Genomic DNA, 18,563 nt, shown 5'->3' on the forward strand with positions numbered 1-18,563 from the left:
GTACATTTTCCTTTGTTTCTCTTAGCACAGCCTTCATTTTTTCATCTAATTTGTAACATAATTTAACCAATTCTGTGAGCTTCCTGATTACCAGTGTTTTGAACTGTGCATCTGATAGGTTGGCTATCTCTTCATTGCTTAGTTGTATTTTTTCTGGAGCTTTGAACTTTTCTTTCATTTGGGCCATTTCTTTTTTTTGTCTTGGCGCACCGGTCTGGATGAATGTTTCTTCTTTATCTCCTTGGTTGTCGGACATCCATAGAGTCAATTTTCTGTCAGTTCTGGTTGTTTTTTGTTTTTAAATTCTTGTTGTCATTCTTTTGGTTGTGGGAGGAGGCACAGTGTGTCTACCTATGCCTCCATCTTGCCTGGAAGTCCTCTCTCTGACTTTTTCTGATTCTGATCTGTAAACCCACTAAAGTGTCATACTTTTTATTAGCAATCTTTTTTATCCTGTTTAGAGGTTTACAGATCACATCTAGAGGGTTTTCTCTCTCTCTCTCTTTTTTAAATTACCTTAAGTGATCTATGCTATTCAAGAATCTCTTGAACCCTGACTGGTGTGGCTCAGTGGATTAAGTGCAGGCCTGAGAACCAAAAGGTCGCCAGTTCAATTCCCATTGAGGGCACATACCTGGGTTTTGGGCCAAGTCCCCAGTAGGAGTTGTGCAAGAGGCAACCACACATTGATGTTTCTCTCCTTCTTTCTCCCTTCCCTTCTCTCTAAACATAAGTAAATAAAATTAAATTAAAATTTTAAAATGTATAATAATTTTTAGTAAATTTACAAAGTTGTGCAACCTTCACCACAACGTATTTTTTAGAACATTTTCAACATCCCAGTAAGTGCCCATTTACAGTTATTCTCGTTCCTACCTCAAGCCACAGCCCATTGCTCATCTATTTTCTGTCTCTGTAGATTTGCCTTTTTTTTTTAGACACTCCATATTAATGGAATCATACATTATGTGGTCTTTTGTCTCTCGCTTCTTTCACCTTATCTATTTCTTCTGATGGTTTCTGCCAAACTGGTATTATATCATTCATGAGCTCCCGATTCCAGATGGTCTTTTCAACTTCTTTACTTTTAGTGTTTTGTTGTTCTTTTTCCCTCCACACCCGACCTTTGACCTCTTCTATTACAGCTGCATCAATCTTCCTTTGTACAATAGATTCTTCTAGAATTTCAGTCTTCTGCAGATATGTATCTAGTTAGGGTCCAATCAAGGGACAGAAATCACACAGTAATTTGAATAAAGAAAGTTTACTATAAAAAATTATTAACTATAATGAGGGATCACAGTAATGGGAAACTGGCTCATAAGGAGTAAAGAGAGCGGTAAAGCATACAGAAATAGCAGATACAGGCAGCAGTCACTATCCCTAGGGTTGAAATAGAGCACCTGGGCTAGGAGGAAATGTAGAAGAGGGCCATATCTCCAAGGCTGAGATTCAGACCTCCTGGCTCACTGGATGGTAGAGAAGTTCTCTGAAGTTGCAGAGCTGCTCTGAGGGAGTGCCAGGGGATGCTGTCCACAGGAGGTGCCATGCCAATGGCCCTCACCAGGAAAAGCATTCTCTGGGTGCAGGAGGAGGCTTCCCCCAGAGAGGTGTCATGCCTCGACCCTCAAGGGGAGCTGGAAGTGGCACTTGCTGTGAAACTTCTCCAGGAGATACAAAGGGAAGCTGTTTATGAGAAGTACCAGTACTGCTGGTAAGCACTCTGTTGCAAAGCCTTAGCCTAAAGGCATGCTTACCTTGGGAAAAGTCACTTGCACTACTGGATTCTGCCTAGAGGAGCACACAAGAACCAGTAAGAGAAACTCCTTCCTCCTCCAGTGTCCCTCCAGTACCCTGGAGGGGCATAGCTGGTGCAATGAAGGCTTTGTCAGCAAAAGATTAATGTTTACAAGTCCAGATCCACTATCACAGAAAAGACAATGCAAAAGACAGGTTTGGGCTAAAAGGCAATAAATTGGTAACTGGCACAATATATAAAGAGGGGAGTTTATGAATTATATTTTCTGACAAGTTTTAAAATTATATCCTATTCTAAGCAATCAGTTAACTTCTCCCTACCCTCCCATTTTAAATATTTTTTTCTCCTTTTATATTGAGAATAATTGTGGTTCTTCATTTTGAAGTGTTCCCTCTTGAGTCAACAGTTACATAAAATTCACTGGAGTTGAATTTCTAGATGTGTTAGGTATTGTCTTAACTGCTAGAAGCAAAGCAGTTTAATGTTGGTATTGGAAACCAACATTAAACTGGCCATTAAATTCTGAAGTGGACTCTATTCCTATGCCTTTGTTGTTTTTGCTAGGGTACAAGGTCTAACCGCTTCTTCACTGGTCATCCCTATCCCAGTGTCTGGACATGTAAAACTTCTTCTTATAACATGGCATTATTTTTGTTGTTTGTTTGTTTTTGTATTTCTGAACATTTTATCCTATTAAAACATCAGAAGCATTTGAAATCATCTTTGTCAATGCATTGATAAAAAGTTTCATAATTATGTTAACTTCCATTTGGAAGGCAAGCTTCTTAAACTTCTTTCTAAAGTGTTTTCATTTGGGGTACATTTAGTCCATGCAGGTGAATAACTTCCTCCTCTTTCTTTACCCCCTAATTATCTTATACCATTGTCTACTTTTATCCAAATACTTGACTAGTGTTTCAACCACATTAGCTTAATCATCTCCTTGAACGGACTTGAGAGTCAACAGGGTGCAGCAGAAGCCCAGTATCCACAAGGCCTTCGTGATACTTGACCAGTGTCAGGTGTCATTCCCTTTTCATATGAGGCACTGCCTTTTTCTCTGCATTCCTGGGGTAACATCCTCACATCCAAACCCATGTGGTCTTCTGCAGTCTTCGAAGTATTCACGATTAGCCAGAAAATCATTGAACCTGTGGTAAAAAGAAGACACACGATAAAGTATGACTTGACCATATTGAATATTTTCCAAAGAGGAGAGACTGATGTTTTTCTCTCAAAGAAAATAAGACTTTCTCTCTTTGAGGATGAATAATTGCTGAATAGTTTTTATGAGGATGATGGTTTCCTTAGAAATCATGAACTCAATCTTAGAAATCAATCACCTCCTCTCTGATGTGCAGTGTTTTTTTAATAGTCTGGCCCTAACGTAACAACATTAGTTAGCTCTTTCTTCAAGGATATCTATCTAAGATTTTATCTCACTTTTCCTTTTTTAATCACACTCAAACAAGCTAAAGTTTGCTGTTTGCCTTTAGCCAATTAATCATTTATTTGGGAAATGGTTTCTAAAAACCTATTATGTACAAACCACTCTGAGGACTATAAGGACAAGGCAAGACTTAAGTACAATCCAAGACAGTGTAAGTGTTATTTGAATAAATGTCACAAACCAAATGGTCTATGAAGGTTTACTATTGCCTAGAACTTTTTTCTCCTCTCTTTAGAATGGAATAGGCCACTAGCAGTGTATTGGTGTCTGGCTTTTGGTGGTGCAAATTCAGATAGATAATTATGATATATATGAACTGCTTTGTTAAGTAAAATAAAATTTGTCATTAACTAGTCAAAAATGTTGTTGCTGTCTTAAGTTTTTCTATGCTTAGAGAGCATATGAAAGTTGACAGATTTCAGTTTTGTTCTCTTGTGTATATAGCTTTGAAGACATTGATTTGTTAGGAATATTATTTGAATATATACTTGTATACAGAGCCTAGTGTTAAGTATTTTAGGACCAACCAGAGGAATTAGACAACGATCTCAGTTTCTCACAAGGAGATTTTTATCATCTAATGACACATACAAAAAAAAAAATAGAGAGAAAGGAAATGTGAAGAACAATTCAGCTACTCATGGGCAAGTGCAAAGTGATGTCATGCAAGCTCTTAGAGGGTCTTGAATGCAGTAGATTGATCATTGTGTAGGTTTAATTAGGGAAAGAAGGTCTTTTCGCTGGCATCAAAGGAAATGAGGGACTAGATTTGTCTGAACAGTCTTGTTTTCATGACTTGAATAGGTTCTATTTGCCTTTCTTGAACAGGGCTGCTATATTTCACATTCCGCCCATCAAAGTATTTGGGTAGACGAGGTCTCTGGAGGTTCAGGCATATCATTATTAGAAATCCTCTTCAAAATCCTTTATCAGAAATATGTGTTGAAAAGCCTGAGGGTGCTGTAGTAAAGACCGTGTTGAATAGCTCTGTGAGAATGTTGGTTATCAAGCATCTCCAGGGAGTTGCCAAGCCATAGAGAAGTTCTTTTCTTTCCTGTACCACCAGACACGGAACAAATCTTTCCATGAAGCTTTTTTGTGGATATGGAAAATTTCTCACATTCAGGGGTAATAGTAATAGTGCTCAAATGTTAAAGAAAAGTTCCAATTCCACATATATTTAATGAGTAACTTCTGTGATCCAAGTTTTGTGTTAGGTACTGCTTCTGTTATAAAAAAAGAGCTAGCTAGAGTTCTTGCTTCTAAGAGTTTATTATTTAAGAGGGCTTGAGATGTAGGAAATGAGGGAGAGAGTGGAGTAATTTATTTCATGTTTCTGCTTGGTAGAGGATGTGTCCCCGTGTGCCTTAGGATGCTTCCTTTTCTTGTTCACTGTTTGGCACCAAGTCTGAGTTTGTTATTCCACCTGGATTTGTAGCCACTTTGACCTTCTCAGTGCTATGCTTACTGTCACTAACTCAGCCTGGTTGTGATGTGAACAGAGCCAAACTATAAATTATGTGTAGAGCTTCACCTGGACTTTGCTCCTTATCCTGCATAGAATGTAGCACCTAGCTGCTACCCTGAGTGCTTAGCTGGCAATAGCTTGGAAAGGTTTCCATTATTATCCCTTACCACCTCTCTTTCCATTTCCTACTCCACTTACCTCTGATTTCCATTTAGATGCAGACATCAGAAGGAGCACAGCCTCAAACAACAAATCCTTGATTTCCTCCCAGACCTTGTAAGTACTTAAAAAAAAAATAAATAAAGCCTTTGTTCATTTATGTTGTTCTTTAGATTGCACATATAAGTGAAATCATATGGTATTTGCCTTTTTCTGTCTGACTTATTTTACTTAGCATAATACCCTGTAGGTCCATCCATGCTGTTGCAAATGGTAAGATTATGTTCTTTTTAAAGGCCGAGTAATATTCCATTGCTTGTGTATACCACAACTTCTTTATCCACTTGTGTGTCGATGGGTACTTGAATTGTTTCCATATCATGGCTATTGTACATAATGCTGCAGTGAGCACAGGGTGCATATATCCTTTTGAATTAGTGTTTTGGGTTCTTTGGATATATACCCAGAAGTGGAGTTGCTGGGTCTAACAAGCACAAGTTGGCAGTTACAAAATAGTCAGGGAATGTAAAGTGCAGCACAGGCAATACAGTCACCAATATTGTAATAACTATGTACAGTGCCAGGTGGGTAATTGAAATATTGGGGGATCACTTTGTAAAGTATATGACTGTCTAATCACTATGATAAGCTCCTGAAACTAATACAAAGTAATATTGAATGTAAACTGTAATTGAAGAATAAAATGAAAAAATAAAAACTTTGGGGTATGTGAAGACTCAAACCGTTCTTGGCATATGGATGGGAAAGACCACAGATGAAGCCATCCACATTCACAAAGAGGCGGGATAAAAGCGATGGGCCTGCCTAATGGTGTCCAGCCCAGGGGAAGAGAGCAGAAGACCACTGGTTCAAAAGGGTTAGGGCTGTGGTGGAGGCAAAGCTCGCAGTGTGGATTGTTCCTTCTTTCCTAGCAGATTATACCAGAGGCCCCCAGAAGATTAGATCTCAAAATTGAAAAGAGTGACCATGATTTCTGACTAAAATCAAATTGAACAGGCTCCACATTGTAATCATTCATTTGGGAGTAACAATACCCCTTCGTAGTCCACAAAGCAGTTTTCACACTTTATTTTGTAAACAGATGTTATGATCCCCATTTTGCAGTAAAGAAACTGGAGTTTAGAGAAAGGAAGTGGTATAGAATTCTTAACTAGCAATGCCATACAATGCTAGTAAGTGGGATATGAGCCTAATTCTTAGGACTATAAGACCAGTTTATCTTCTACTATATATGTGTCTAAAGATGATGAGAAAAGAAACTTAGCAGACTGGGGGTACTGCAAGTGTTTTCTCAGCCAAGAAGTCACTGCATATGGTATCAGGCTCTGAAGGGAAGGCTCCCATCTTCCTTCCTGTCTTTTCTCTGTGTTCAGCCTTCCTCGAATCTCTTTTTTCCAGCTCCCATTGCTTCCTGCACTCCACATCTGCAGAGGCAGTGGCCATGGGGCTCCTGAAGCAATTTGAAGGGATGCAGCTCCCTGCTGCCTCAGAGCTAGAGTGGCTTGTTCCAGAGCATGATGCCCCTCAGAAGGTAGATTCCTCAGCTCTTTTTCTCCACCCTCTGTCCAGCCCCAGAAGGTTGTGAGCCTTCGTGATACTGTTCTCTTTTGTCACATGTCCCCAGTCTAGAATGAGCCTCTGTGTCTCCTTCCTTACTCACATAAGACATTCATTATGATTTGTTGAATGAATGAATGAATGCTTGCCTGGGTTTTCCCTAGCAATTGTCAAAACAGGAGATAATGGCCCCTTCACTGTCCTTATTCCACATAACTGCTCACTAGACCCAGAGGAGGAACTCCTGTGTGTGACCACCTTTGAGACACTGTGAGAGAGTGAATTATTCAGATTCTTCTTTGCTCTGTAGTTGAGTAAGGCATGAAGCACCCTGGAATACCAGGGCTCCTGGGGTGGGCCTGGGACAGCATCAGCAATGGGTGCTACCACATTGGGAGGCTGTTTCTGATCCTTTTGCTTCTTGGAACCAAGGCCCTCACTTCTAGTAGGCAGGTGCCTTATGGTTTCAAGGGCCAAGGTTCCCTGAATCCCTTACCTAACATATGATGTTCCTGAAATGTCTTTTACTGACTGCTTCTTTCATGACCAGAAGGTTCAAGAATGTGTGTTCCCCCAGACTGTTCATATTAGATCACCCTGTGCTTTCTCCTGCAGCTCCTGCCCATCCCTGACTCACTACCCATCTCACCAGATGATGGGCAGCACGCTGACATCTACAAACTGCGTATTCGTGTTCGTGGCAACCTGGAGTGGGCCCCACCCCGGCCTCAGATAATTTTTAATGTTCATCCAACCCCAACGTGAGTAGCCAGTGGCTATGCTCTCTGAAAAACAGATACATTCTCTTTGGATTGTTAGAGCTGTCTCCTCATCGTCTTTTCTCTGTATCAACTGTACATCCCACACAATTCTGAGAGGCAGAAGGAGAGGATTATCCATTTTGTCTGTAAGTCTTCTTAATCCTCCCACTCCTTTCCAGAGCTACATGGGAATGAGGTCTTTTATCATTGGCCTTTCTAAACCTGTTGCCTTCCTTCCAATAGTTCTGTGAACTTACTGGTTTTTCTTCTCTTTTTAAGATGGATGGATGATTGCTTTTCTTTTCTGTTGTTTTCTCTTCTTTACTGTTTCTCATCTCTCACATTTGTACAGAAAGTGTGGCTCGTTATTGGGGAGAGTCACTGCCTAGGCCTAAATTCTATCCTTATAATCTTTGGTTTGAATTGGTTCTCCCAATAGGTTCAGTTTGTCCAAATCTAGAAAATAGGTGAATGCCCCTCTCTTCCCATCCTTAACAAGAGCCCTATGTTTGTATCCTCATCCTTCACATCTCAGAGGCCTCATACTGCTGGTGTCTGCCAATCCTCTCTCCTTCCCCTTTCCTCAGGAGGAAAGTTGCTGTGGCCAAGCAGAATTACCGCTGTGCAGGATGTGGCATCCGGACTGACCCTGGTGCGTATCTTCTCTGATCCCGATACTGACTTCAAGGGCTTTACCCTTTCACATGCTTGGGCAGGGGGCTGGTCAAAGAAGGTAGTAAGAGGAGGTAACAGACAGAATTGGGGAAAAGAATGGAAGGGGTCTGGAGGGGAAGGGATAAGAGTAGGCAAGAACACTGTCAATCTGGGAGAAATTATTTCTGGGAGCACATTATCAGGATTGGGTACTTTCGACTAGGTTCTTGGAGTCTGAATCTTACCAGTTGTGGCAGGGTTTGTTTCTGGAGTTGCCTCCAGGTGGTGCACAGAAATCACAGACCCCACTATGTGAGTTTCTGCCAGCTTTGGGAGCTCAGAAAGAGCTGGATAGAGCTCACTGGCCATCCCTTCCTGCTCTTTCAAAAGGAGCAGCACAGCCTGCTTACCAGTTTATAGATGGGAAAGTCACATCTGACCTTTTGATTTCCTGGTTTTTCCAGATTATATCAAGCGTCTGCGGTACTGTGAGTACTTGGGCAAGTACTTCTGTCAGTGCTGCCATGAGAATGCCCAGATGGTCATCCCCGGCCGGGTTCTGCGCAAGTGGGACTTCAGCAAATATTACGTCAGCAATTTCTCCAAGGACCTGCTTCTTAAGATCCGGAATGATCCTCTCTTCAATGTGCAGGACATCAACAACTCCCTCTATAGGAAGGTCAAGCTACTCAATCAAGTTCGAGTAAGACCCTTAAAATGGTCCCATCATAGATTATCCTTCTTGTCCTCTCCCTGTGTTCATTGGTACAGGCTTTCCCAAGATTACCATGCTTCTCTCTGCCACTGTGTCAGAGCTGTAACCATCTCATCATTCATACTTTGTCTGTGTGCCCTCTCGACATTTCCAAGGTATCTGTCCAGTTAGCATTTGAAACCTGCCAAAGCAGCTCTGAAGCTGTAGGTAGCACTCAGTGTCAAAAGCAGGATTTCTCCCATTTCTGAAAATATTACGAATGGAGAAGAGGGTATCAGGTGGGAAATTCAACTTCTGGATTTCTTAGCTGCTCCTAGCCGTGTATGTGATTTGGGCAGACTGGCCCAGTAGAGGGGCTCACTGGAGTGCACTTGGAAGTGAGTTGTTGAGTTACAGGTATAGAGAACAATCTGGCTTCCAGAGTTTAAAGGTGCTGGTCTGATGATTGTTTCTCTCCTTTTCATACCCCTTCTCACCCCCCACCTACCACCACAATGTCTCTCCTCAGCTGCTGCGGATCCAGCTGTATCACATGAAGAACATGTTCAAGACATGCCGATTAGCCAAAGAGTAAGTCCTATGTGGAGGTCAGAGGCCTCTGGCTGAGTTAATGTCTCTGAAAGAAAAACATACCCCAGCAGTTGGCCCTTGTTATATGAAGGAGAGTGGGGGATGTTGCAGAAAATTGTATAAATGGTAAATGAGAAGCAGTAACTGTCTATATCCTTCTCGCTGAAAGGGGAAATCTGTGGTGGTTCTATCCAGGCAGACCCACCACTCCTTGAAAGCCCGCATGAATCACTCTGCAAAAGGGTATAACAGTCACTTCTGCCGTCCAGACACCTGACAGTGTGGGAGGGTTGGGGTGGCCTGGAACATCTGGCTTGGCTGAGTGTTGCCAGCTTTATTACCTCTGCCTGAGACCCTGCTCTTTCCTTATCCTGCTTCTGAATAGAAATCCTACCCTGACGTGCCACCCAAGGGTTCATTCTCTGCTCCTACCCACTTCCCCTCTTCTCCTGTAGCCTTCTGGATTCCTTTGACATAGTTCCAGGCCACCTGACAGAAGATCTCCACCTGTACTCATTGAATGACCTGACTGCAACCAGGAAGGGGGAGCTGGGGCCCCGGCTTGCTGAGCTCACCAGGGCAGGGGCTGCCCACGTGGAACGCTGCATGGTAAGAAAGCCTTGCTTTAATAGGCAACTGGACCCTTGCTTAGGAATGTAGGTTGTGGAGTGGACCCAGGGTTCTTGCCATTTAGTTCTAGGAAGTTGAAATGACCTGTCAACACTGTGAGAGGAACTGGACAGGATTGCTGTTTCCTGGGTTAGTGAACAGCTCAGTCATCCAGATCAAAAGAATCTAGAATTAGAAGTGGATTGGTGTTGGCATTGCCCCTGGGTAACTGGGCAGTTCTAAGCAGACCTTCAGTAAAGAGCTGTCAGGATGTTGAGGGAGAACCTGGATTAACACCTGGAGAGGGCCTGGGTCTCAACTTTATCCTTTTCAGTCACTGTGACCAAAGGAAATACTTTGCCTTCTCGGAGGTGAGCCTCAATTTTTTTGTCTCTAAAAATGAAGTACATAATTACTACGCACTGTCCCTTCTTGTCAGCGTTTTTAAGAATTGATGAAATAATTTATGTGAAAGCATTTTATAAGCTTTAATTGTTAAAACTTACAAAAGCTTTAATTGTAGATTCAAATTATTGTTCTTGATATACACAACATGCCAGAAATTTAGAAATTTTATTTTTAGAATTTCGCATTTTAGAATATGCCCAGTTTGTGTTCCTGTTATAGTTCCAGAATTAGAGCTTAAAATGAAACAGAGGCAATTTGAAAGACATAGCTGTAATGTGACTCAAGGCTGGGTATTATTTTGGAGAAATATTCTTGTCTTCACATTTTGCCTTAAATGGCTGTGGTTCCTATTTCAAAATGAAATCATTACCCAGACTGGAAGTTTGACTGTAGGAAGCCTTTTGGGCACTGTCCTTTTCTTCTTTTCATCTCTTCATTGGGAGCCACTCTCATGACCCGGGTTTCTCAAACTCACGCCTCTCATCTCCACCCTCAGGCTTTTGTGTAGCACTGCGCATCCTGGTCCTGGTTTGGCTGTCATACTTCTAAGTCTAGCCCGGGTCTCTTTTCTGAAGGCAGAAGAACACCTTAGAGCCCACTTAAGTCTCAGTTATATTTTGTACCTCCCTTCACTTTTGTTCACCCTCTTGTGCCAGTTCCTGGTGTGCTGTCCCTCATTTAGCTGCCTGTCCCTTTCTTCCCCAGCTTTGCCAAGCCAAGGGCTTCATCTGTGAGTTCTGTCAGAATGAGGATGACATCATCTTCCCTTTTGAGCTCCATAAGTGCCGGACCTGTGAAGGTGAGGGCTGGTGCCGGGTGTGGAGTGGGGAAAATAAGACTGAACACAAAGCTAATTTACTTCCTTTCAATCACTTAATAAGTGACCTCTTAATAAGAGTTTGGCTTGATTCAGCAACTCCCCATGTTTCATCACAGGCACCCTGGGCCACCATGGTGAAAAGGGGCTATAGCAGCAACTTCCTGCCTGAAATAATACAAATTGTGCTCTTCTCTCTCACCTTCCCATCCTGAACAGAATGTAAAGCATGTTACCATAAAGCTTGTTTCAAGTCTGGAAGCTGTCCCCGGTGTGAGCGGCTCCAGGCCCGACGGGAGTTGCTGGCCAAGCAGAGCCTGGAGTCCTACATGTCAGACTATGAGGAGGAGCCCACTGAAGCTTTGGCCCTAGAGGCTACCGTCCTGGAGACCACCTGAAGAAAGCACGTTATGCCCTTTCTCTAGGGGCCAGGGTCACAAAATGCAGAGCTGAGCCACCCGTATAAGGACTTTCCCCACTTGGGTTTTTTTTTTTTATTGTTATCATTATTATTTGTTTATGATTTGTCTAATGTCCATATGCAGCCAACTTTTGTTTGGTTGGTGGGGTCCAGTCTGTTGTGACAATTTGTAGGTACCAGGTATTTCCATTAGAACTGACACATGTGTCCTTAAGTGAAGCTTCTGGTGCCTCTGTTAAGGGAATGGACAGTGAGACCCAATTCTTCTGACATCCTTGGCCTGCTTCACTTAGACCAGATCTGGTTTCTGCTGCATCTCAAGTATCATTTCTAGTTTTATTTTGTTTTAGTTCTGGAGCTTCTGAGCCAAGCCTGTCTCAAACAACTCACTTCTCCTTTGCTGCTGAAACAGGAGGATGGAGTTTTCTTTCTCCCAGTCCTGAAGCTGGGTCAGACTGTGCCCTAAGGAGAAGCAGCAGAGAATGGGACTACATTGTAGACATTCTGTCCAGCTTAGGTATTTTTGAAACCATGAAGACAACGTTATTACTACCCTGGAATCCACGGAGACCTCAGAGAGGCATGACTTTCTTGTTTGAAATATTCTGGGCATAGATGATGTGACACCTGACTTTCTTTACCCCAGTGCGCTTGAAGCAAAGAACAGAAGTAATACTTAGGCCAGGCCCATTTATAGCCTCACACCAAGCATCAGTGAGGCTACAACTCTGTTGCTTAAGGAGAATATATTCAATCAGAGGAGCTGTTAGTCTCCCCTTAGGTAATAAGGTCCCTAGCTCTGGTGTAGGTCTGATACCATCCTAAACTGAGGACAGAAACCCCATCGACCATTGTATTTGTGGGTCTCTTGCCACTGTGTCCTCTATTAGATGGTCATTGTGATTCTGAGTAAAAGTACAGCCCAACTCCTTTCTCTCTTTCCCCTTCCTGTAACAGAGCTGGGACCTTCCCTGGTGGCTGATCTCTTGCCTTAGTTTTTTTGTCAAAGTTGGAGAAAAAGCTTCCTGCTATTAGTGATGTTAGGGAACTTGACGATTTATAGATGTGAGTGTGAATGTTCCTGTGTTCTTGGGGTAACAAGGGCCTTTATGCCAATTATGCACTGAACTCTTTAGCCTGATGATAGTCATATGTTCATTCATTCTTTTCGTAATACTAATTTTAACACACATTTTAACGTGTGTTTTAATGTGTGATGTATGGGAAAGTTTTTGATGGGACCATGTGTATGCTTGTGGTGTTCTTTAAGTTGCTATAGCTCCTGACAGGTATATAAAACACTACCTGTATGTAAAATACAGCAACTTAAAGAACCCTGCTCTGAGGACTGGCAGCTCTGTGAACTAAAACCCACAGCATTTTTGTTCTGGGACTGCGTCCTATGTACCTCTCCTCCATACTTGCTTACTAGTAGAAAAAACTTGGCGTGGTGCTGCCCCAGGAAGCTAAACAGAAAGTTGCACATGGTTGGTGGAAGCTGATTAAGTGCCTGAGCTGGAGGCAACCAGGAGTCACACAGGAAGTAGAAGGGGCAGTGAGGTAACAGTCAGATGTGAGGCTCCCACCGGGGCAGAGGGGAGCAGGAAGGAACTGACCAGTGTTATTTGTCCTTCTGCCTCAAACTTAGGATTTGAAGGCTTCATCAGGCTGGAAAACCCTGAGGCTGTTCTCCTTTCAGTTCTTGGGGGGAATTTCTTGGGGGAATTTCTGAAAGCCAAGACCTCCAGCCCAGCCCTGTTTTGAAGGTCTGACCAGCAGCTTCCTTGTCCTTCAAGGACCTTTGGGAACAATCCCATAAAACTCAAGGCTCATTAAGCCTGAGATTCGGATTCAGGGATTTGTAAAAATGGTGAGCTCTACTTCCAGTTTCGGTTGAAATGACAAATCCAGTTCCATACTTCAAGTCACTACACTGGAGGAGAGATATCTCCTCATTATTGTCCCTCCTGTTTCATATTAGCTTAGGATCAAAGGATGGAAAATGCTGACACAATTTCTAGAGCTGAGCTCTACAATCTTACATGCTCCTGATTTTTCACTTACTTTTCCTCACCTCCCCCACCCCATCCCTTTAGGTTGCATATCTGTTTTAGTGACCCTGACACTCTGCTGTCATCACTGTCCAAATATCCATTTATTTATTATTTGAGAGTAGGGGGAGAGAAGATTGGGGGTGGGATAATTTGAAAGCACTTTGCAACTTAACAGTACCTGAAAACCCCAGCTGTTGTGGGGAGAAGCATTGAATGCACTGAAGGGAGTTCCTTCTGAATGAAAGCGGGAGGGCGTGTTGTTTTCTATAAATAAAGGGGAAAATTTTTGCTTACAAGGTGGAGACAAGATTCAAGACATAGTAGAAGAGTGGAAAGCAAATATTTTCTACTTGAATGAGGCTATAATTGACTTTCTCTGCTAAGGCTTTAGAGCTTTACATTAAATTAACATAAAAGGAACAAGAGTCTAAATTGAGATTGTGTGTGTACAACTCATGGTTTGAACTGGATTCCTACTTACTGTAATCCATACACACCTAACAGCTCATTGTAATCTTTAATAAACTAAGGAAATGAAATTCTGCCTTTTAATTGCCTGCCTTGACTTACCGGGAAATGGTATTGAGCGTCCACTGTAAAGAAGGCATGTCTGAAAATTCAGGAGTTTCCTGTGTTATAATGCCAAGAACACTGGATCTTGCAAGTCAGGAAAAGTAGGTTGGAATGCCTTGTCACTGACTTGCAGTGTGACTTTGAACAGATCACTTCACCTCTCTGGATTTCTGTTTCTCCATGTATAAAAGGCTTTGTGGCACACAGTCCTTTTCCAGGGCACTAGTGTGCCCCCATCTGGCCCCTTATTGTAACAGACACTTAAGGTGAGTTCCATCTTCCTCTCCAGAACATCTGAATTGTCGTAGGTGCTTTAGTCCCCACTTCTGTGAATGATGAGCTCTGAGTTTCTCCCTTGTGGCCCACTGGCGCTCCAACTCCACCCTGCCACTTTATACACATGTCCCCTTCTAAGACTTTATCTCCAACTAATATATCTAAAACCAACATAAATATCCTATTTCCCCAAACCTAACTATTAGTGACCCCAGTTTGAAAATGTAGTTGTCTTTGACTTCTTCTCTGAGTCAGGTGGCATGTTCAGCTAGTAAAGTATTATCTCCTTCCCACTACCTGTCATTCTGTTGATTTTTCTCTTTAAATAAACCCCGTCTCATTCCTTTTGTACTGCTAGCACACAAATCAGGTTCTTATCTTAGATGTCAACCAACTCCGTTCACAACAATCTTTTCCTATTTAATCATCCACCGAGTATTTGGGAGCCTGTTGTACTCTGGTTTCTGTGTTAGGCTCTGGGGCTACAGAAGGGGACAAAATGCAAACAGTTCTTACCTTTAAGGTGCTAAGAGTCTTGTGGGGGAGACAGACTCTGCCCAAAGTTGCCAAAATGAGTATGTGATTACAAGCCGTAATAAGAGCTATGAAGGAAAAGTGTAAATACTATTAAAAAAAATAAGTAACAAGGGGAACTAATTTAGATTGGAAAAAAGTAAGTTTCCTGAGAAAGTGATACTTCAACCAAGACCCAAAGAATGAGGCTCAGGGTAGGGAGAAAAGGGCTCCAGACCTGGACTAGCACATGTCATGATCCTAAGATAGGAAGTTTGGGCAAGGAACTGCAAGGACTTACTAAATGTTTTCAATTTTATCCTAAACATTGGAAAGCTGTGGAAGAGTTTTAATCAGAGGAGTAGCTGATCTGGTTAAAATGTCAGTGTCCGCTTTGCAGAGAATAAGTAGAGTAAAGCAAGAGTAGAAGCAGTGGGATATTCTAGGGAGAGGGTTGCCGTTGTTCAGGAAAGATGTCGGACTAGGGTGTGGCTTACCATCGCTATTCACTGACACCTCATTACCCAAAAACCTCTAAAAAGAAGGTAAATTCCAAAGTTTCTGCTCTGACATTTTAAAGCAAGGAACAAACGACTGGAGGGAAGATATTGGAAAGATACTGGCATAAATTACAGAATCCAAGGAAACAACTAAGTCTCAATCCATGCAAAGGTACACAGTGAGACCAGGTCTAGTTGTGGGAACTTCAGCTGCCAGACTTGCAGACCTTCTCTTGAGTCAACTGCCAGCAAAGTGTGCCAGAGAATAGAGTTATGGGGACTCTGTTGGGGACTTACCCCTGAGCACAAGAGTCACAACCCAAAGTAAGGGGAACTGTGACCTGGCCAGCCATCCTTTGTGGCACTGATGTTATTCATCATTCTCTGTGGCCCCAAGTGTGTGTGGGTTTACTATGCCCTCTAATGGTAAAGAGTAGGCATAATTTTTACAGCATGCTGATTTAAGTGAGGCCCAACCTTGCTTCATTTTTCCTGTGAACTCTTGGCTTACAGTATGGGAGAAAGGGATCACTGTGCCCACCATATCCTGGCTTTTCTGTCCTCATCACCTACAGTCCTCTCCCATATCCAATCTCTAGGGCAGGGGTGTCAAACTTATTTTCACCAGGGGCCACATCAGCCTCGAGGTTGCCTTCAAAGGGCCGAATGTAATTTTAGGACTGTATAAATATAATTACTACTTAACTAGGGGCAAGGAGCTCGGCACTGTCGCTGGGTAGAAACCAGGTGCCGGGCTGGATAAAACAAGGTGGAGGGCCGGATTCAGCCCACAGGCCTTGTGTTTGCCACTGGTGCTCTAGGGCATCAAACTGCTTATTAAAATTTTAGTGATAGTGGCTGCCAGGTGGCCCAAACTTTCCTGTTGTGAGCCTTATGTTCTTGGGATCAAAGAGGAATATGATTAAAAAGGAAGGAGAATCTGCCCAGCACTACTCTCCTAGGAGCATGGAGAACATGGTGTACTTTGCATACATACTTGCCTCCCTCAGTTCTGTGAACTGTTTCTGGAGGAAGAACTGAAAGCCCAAAGAGCTGTGCCTTGGCTTTGAAGGTACACTCACCAGCCAGGTGAGAGTTGTTTAAAATAAACCTTGAGTGGTGGAAGGTTTTTAGGACGTAGGTGGGAGTTTTGGTGACCAGCACTCTGAGTGGCTACAGCAGACCAGTTAGACGCAAGTCTGGAACAGCAGCATCGCTCACATCACCTATAACCTTTAGACAAGGAGCCCTAGGTAAGTCCTTTTTCTCTCTTGAAGCCCTGGAGTTTCTCACCTGTTTTCCTTTCCAACAGTGACCTCTGTAGTTCCCAATGGTTTTATCTCCTCACTGGCCCAAAGCCAGCCTCTCATCTTCCCCAAGCTTCCACAGCTAGCACAACGACTTTAGCACTAGCAGTAATGAGGGGAAACGAAGTGAAGAGCACTTTTCTCTCCTCTACCCCTCACCTCCAGCCTTTATTTTTTTTTACTTAGAATTGAAAGAAATCAACCTGGATGCCAACAATGGGTCTCTACACAAAGACTAAAATAAGTTTTGTGTATTTCTGCCCTTACCATTGGAAGCCCCCTAACCACAAATTAACTAAAAGACAGTCCTGACAAAGGGAAAAGCGGGAAATGAGGTCTGCAGAGGGAAAGGGAATGAAAGAGCTTTTTCTTTCTCTCTCTGACTCTGTCTCTCGTTTATTTAATAATTTAAACTTAATATTCTAATACAGTTACATGCTTACAATCCATACAAAGACATACAGTGAAAAGTCTCCCTTGCATTTCTATAGCCACGTGACCAGTTTCTGTTTCACCCCCTTTGGTAGCCACTCATTACTTTGCTGCTTACCTTTAGAGTTTCTTTATGCAAATAGAAGCAATTGTGTTATGTATGTATGTTCTTATTCTTTACTGTCGTTTTTTTAAGGGTTTTCAAATTTTCTTTTTAATTTATTGATTGATTTTAGAGAGAGCAGAAGGCGGGAGAGAGAGAAAGACAGAGAGAGAGAAAAACATTGATTTGTTGTTTCATTGACCTGTGCCCTGACCAGGGATTGATCCCACAAACTTTGTGCACTTGGACGGTGCTCTGTCCAACCAGGTTAGGTAGAGCGATGGTGCTCTATCTAGCCAGGGCACCCTTCTTTTTAAATTGAATTTATTGAGGAGACAGTGGTTCACAAAATCACACTGATTTCAAGTGCATACAACCCAGTAAAATATCATCTGCACACTTCATGGTGCACCCATCTCCCCAAGTAAAGTCTCTTTCCCTCCTATTTTTCCCCCTTTGCTCAGCTTTGCCTACTCCCACCCCCTTTCGCTCTGGCTGTCACCACACTGTCATCTGTGTCTATGTGTTAGCTATAAAATTTTTTTTGGCTTAATACCTTCTCCTTTCATCCAGTTCCCCAGTCCCTCTCCCCTCTAACAGATGTCAGTCTATTCCATGTATCCATGCTTCTGTTTCTATTTTGTTCATCAGTTTATTTTGTTTATTAGATTCCACATATAAGTTAGATCATATAGAATTTGTCTTTCTCTGACTGGCTTATTTCACTTACCTTTCTTTAAAAATTAGCATGCTATTTACACATTTTTTAATGTTTTTCTTCTTTCTTTCTTTCTTTCTTTCTCTCTTTCTCTCTTTCTTTCTTTCTTTTCTTTCTTTGGCTAACAGTAGTCTTAGAGAAATTTCTATATCATCCATAAACAGTTACCTTATTCTTTTTTATAGCTGCACATTTTTCATTGAATGGACGGATTATAATTTGTTCAACCAGTTACGTATTGATGGACATTTAAGTTGTTTCCAGCCTTTTATTATTACAAACAATGCAGCAACAAAAAACCTATACATATATCATTTCACATAGTGCAAGTATATCTGTAGGATAAATTTTCCAAAGTGGAATGACTGGTATAAAATACACGTGCATTTTCAGTTTGCATAAATATTTCCAAATTGCCCTCCGGGGTAAGGATAAAGATATTGGAACAGTAGGGAAGAGAGAAAACATTACAGTGGGATCACACTCCCTTGCCTAAAACCAGTGTTTTTCTCCCCCATATGATAATGTTTGGTCCCTTCCCCTGGCACATAAGGAATCTTCGGAGACTTCCAGTCAAGATGGCAGCATAGGTAAACACAGCTTGCCTCATTGCACAAGCACATCAAAATTACAACTAAATTTTAGAACAATCATCACTCAGAACCATCAAAAATCAAGTTCACTGGAGTCTGACAACTACGGAATTAAAGAAACCACA

The 18,563-nt window shown here is 42.2% G+C and overlaps 1 protein-coding gene across 5 annotated transcripts in view; it reads left to right on the top strand.

The window, feature by feature from the left end:
• Positions 1-13,962, top strand: part of RUBCN (rubicon autophagy regulator) — a 58,217-nt gene extending 44,255 nt beyond the window's left edge. For all 5 annotated transcript variants that reach the window (XM_024577985.3, XM_045185855.2, XM_024577981.3 and 2 more), the window contains 9 exons: positions 4,893-4,953; positions 6,256-6,388; positions 7,030-7,175; positions 7,763-7,827; positions 8,294-8,532; positions 9,053-9,114; positions 9,570-9,723; positions 10,837-10,930; positions 11,168-13,962. In XM_024577985.3, coding sequence (XP_024433753.2) covers positions 4,893-4,953; positions 6,256-6,388; positions 7,030-7,175; positions 7,763-7,827; positions 8,294-8,532; positions 9,053-9,114; positions 9,570-9,723; positions 10,837-10,930; positions 11,168-11,346 — 1,133 coding nt within the window. In that variant the 3' untranslated portion in view covers positions 11,347-13,962. The remainder of the gene's footprint in view (positions 1-4,892; positions 4,954-6,255; positions 6,389-7,029; positions 7,176-7,762; positions 7,828-8,293; positions 8,533-9,052; positions 9,115-9,569; positions 9,724-10,836; positions 10,931-11,167) is intronic.
• Positions 13,963-18,563: the final 4,601 nt, after the last annotated feature.

Source organism: Desmodus rotundus, chromosome 2 (genome assembly GCF_022682495.2).
Source record: "Desmodus rotundus isolate HL8 chromosome 2, HLdesRot8A.1, whole genome shotgun sequence".
Taxonomy (NCBI): domain Eukaryota; kingdom Metazoa; phylum Chordata; class Mammalia; order Chiroptera; family Phyllostomidae; genus Desmodus; species Desmodus rotundus.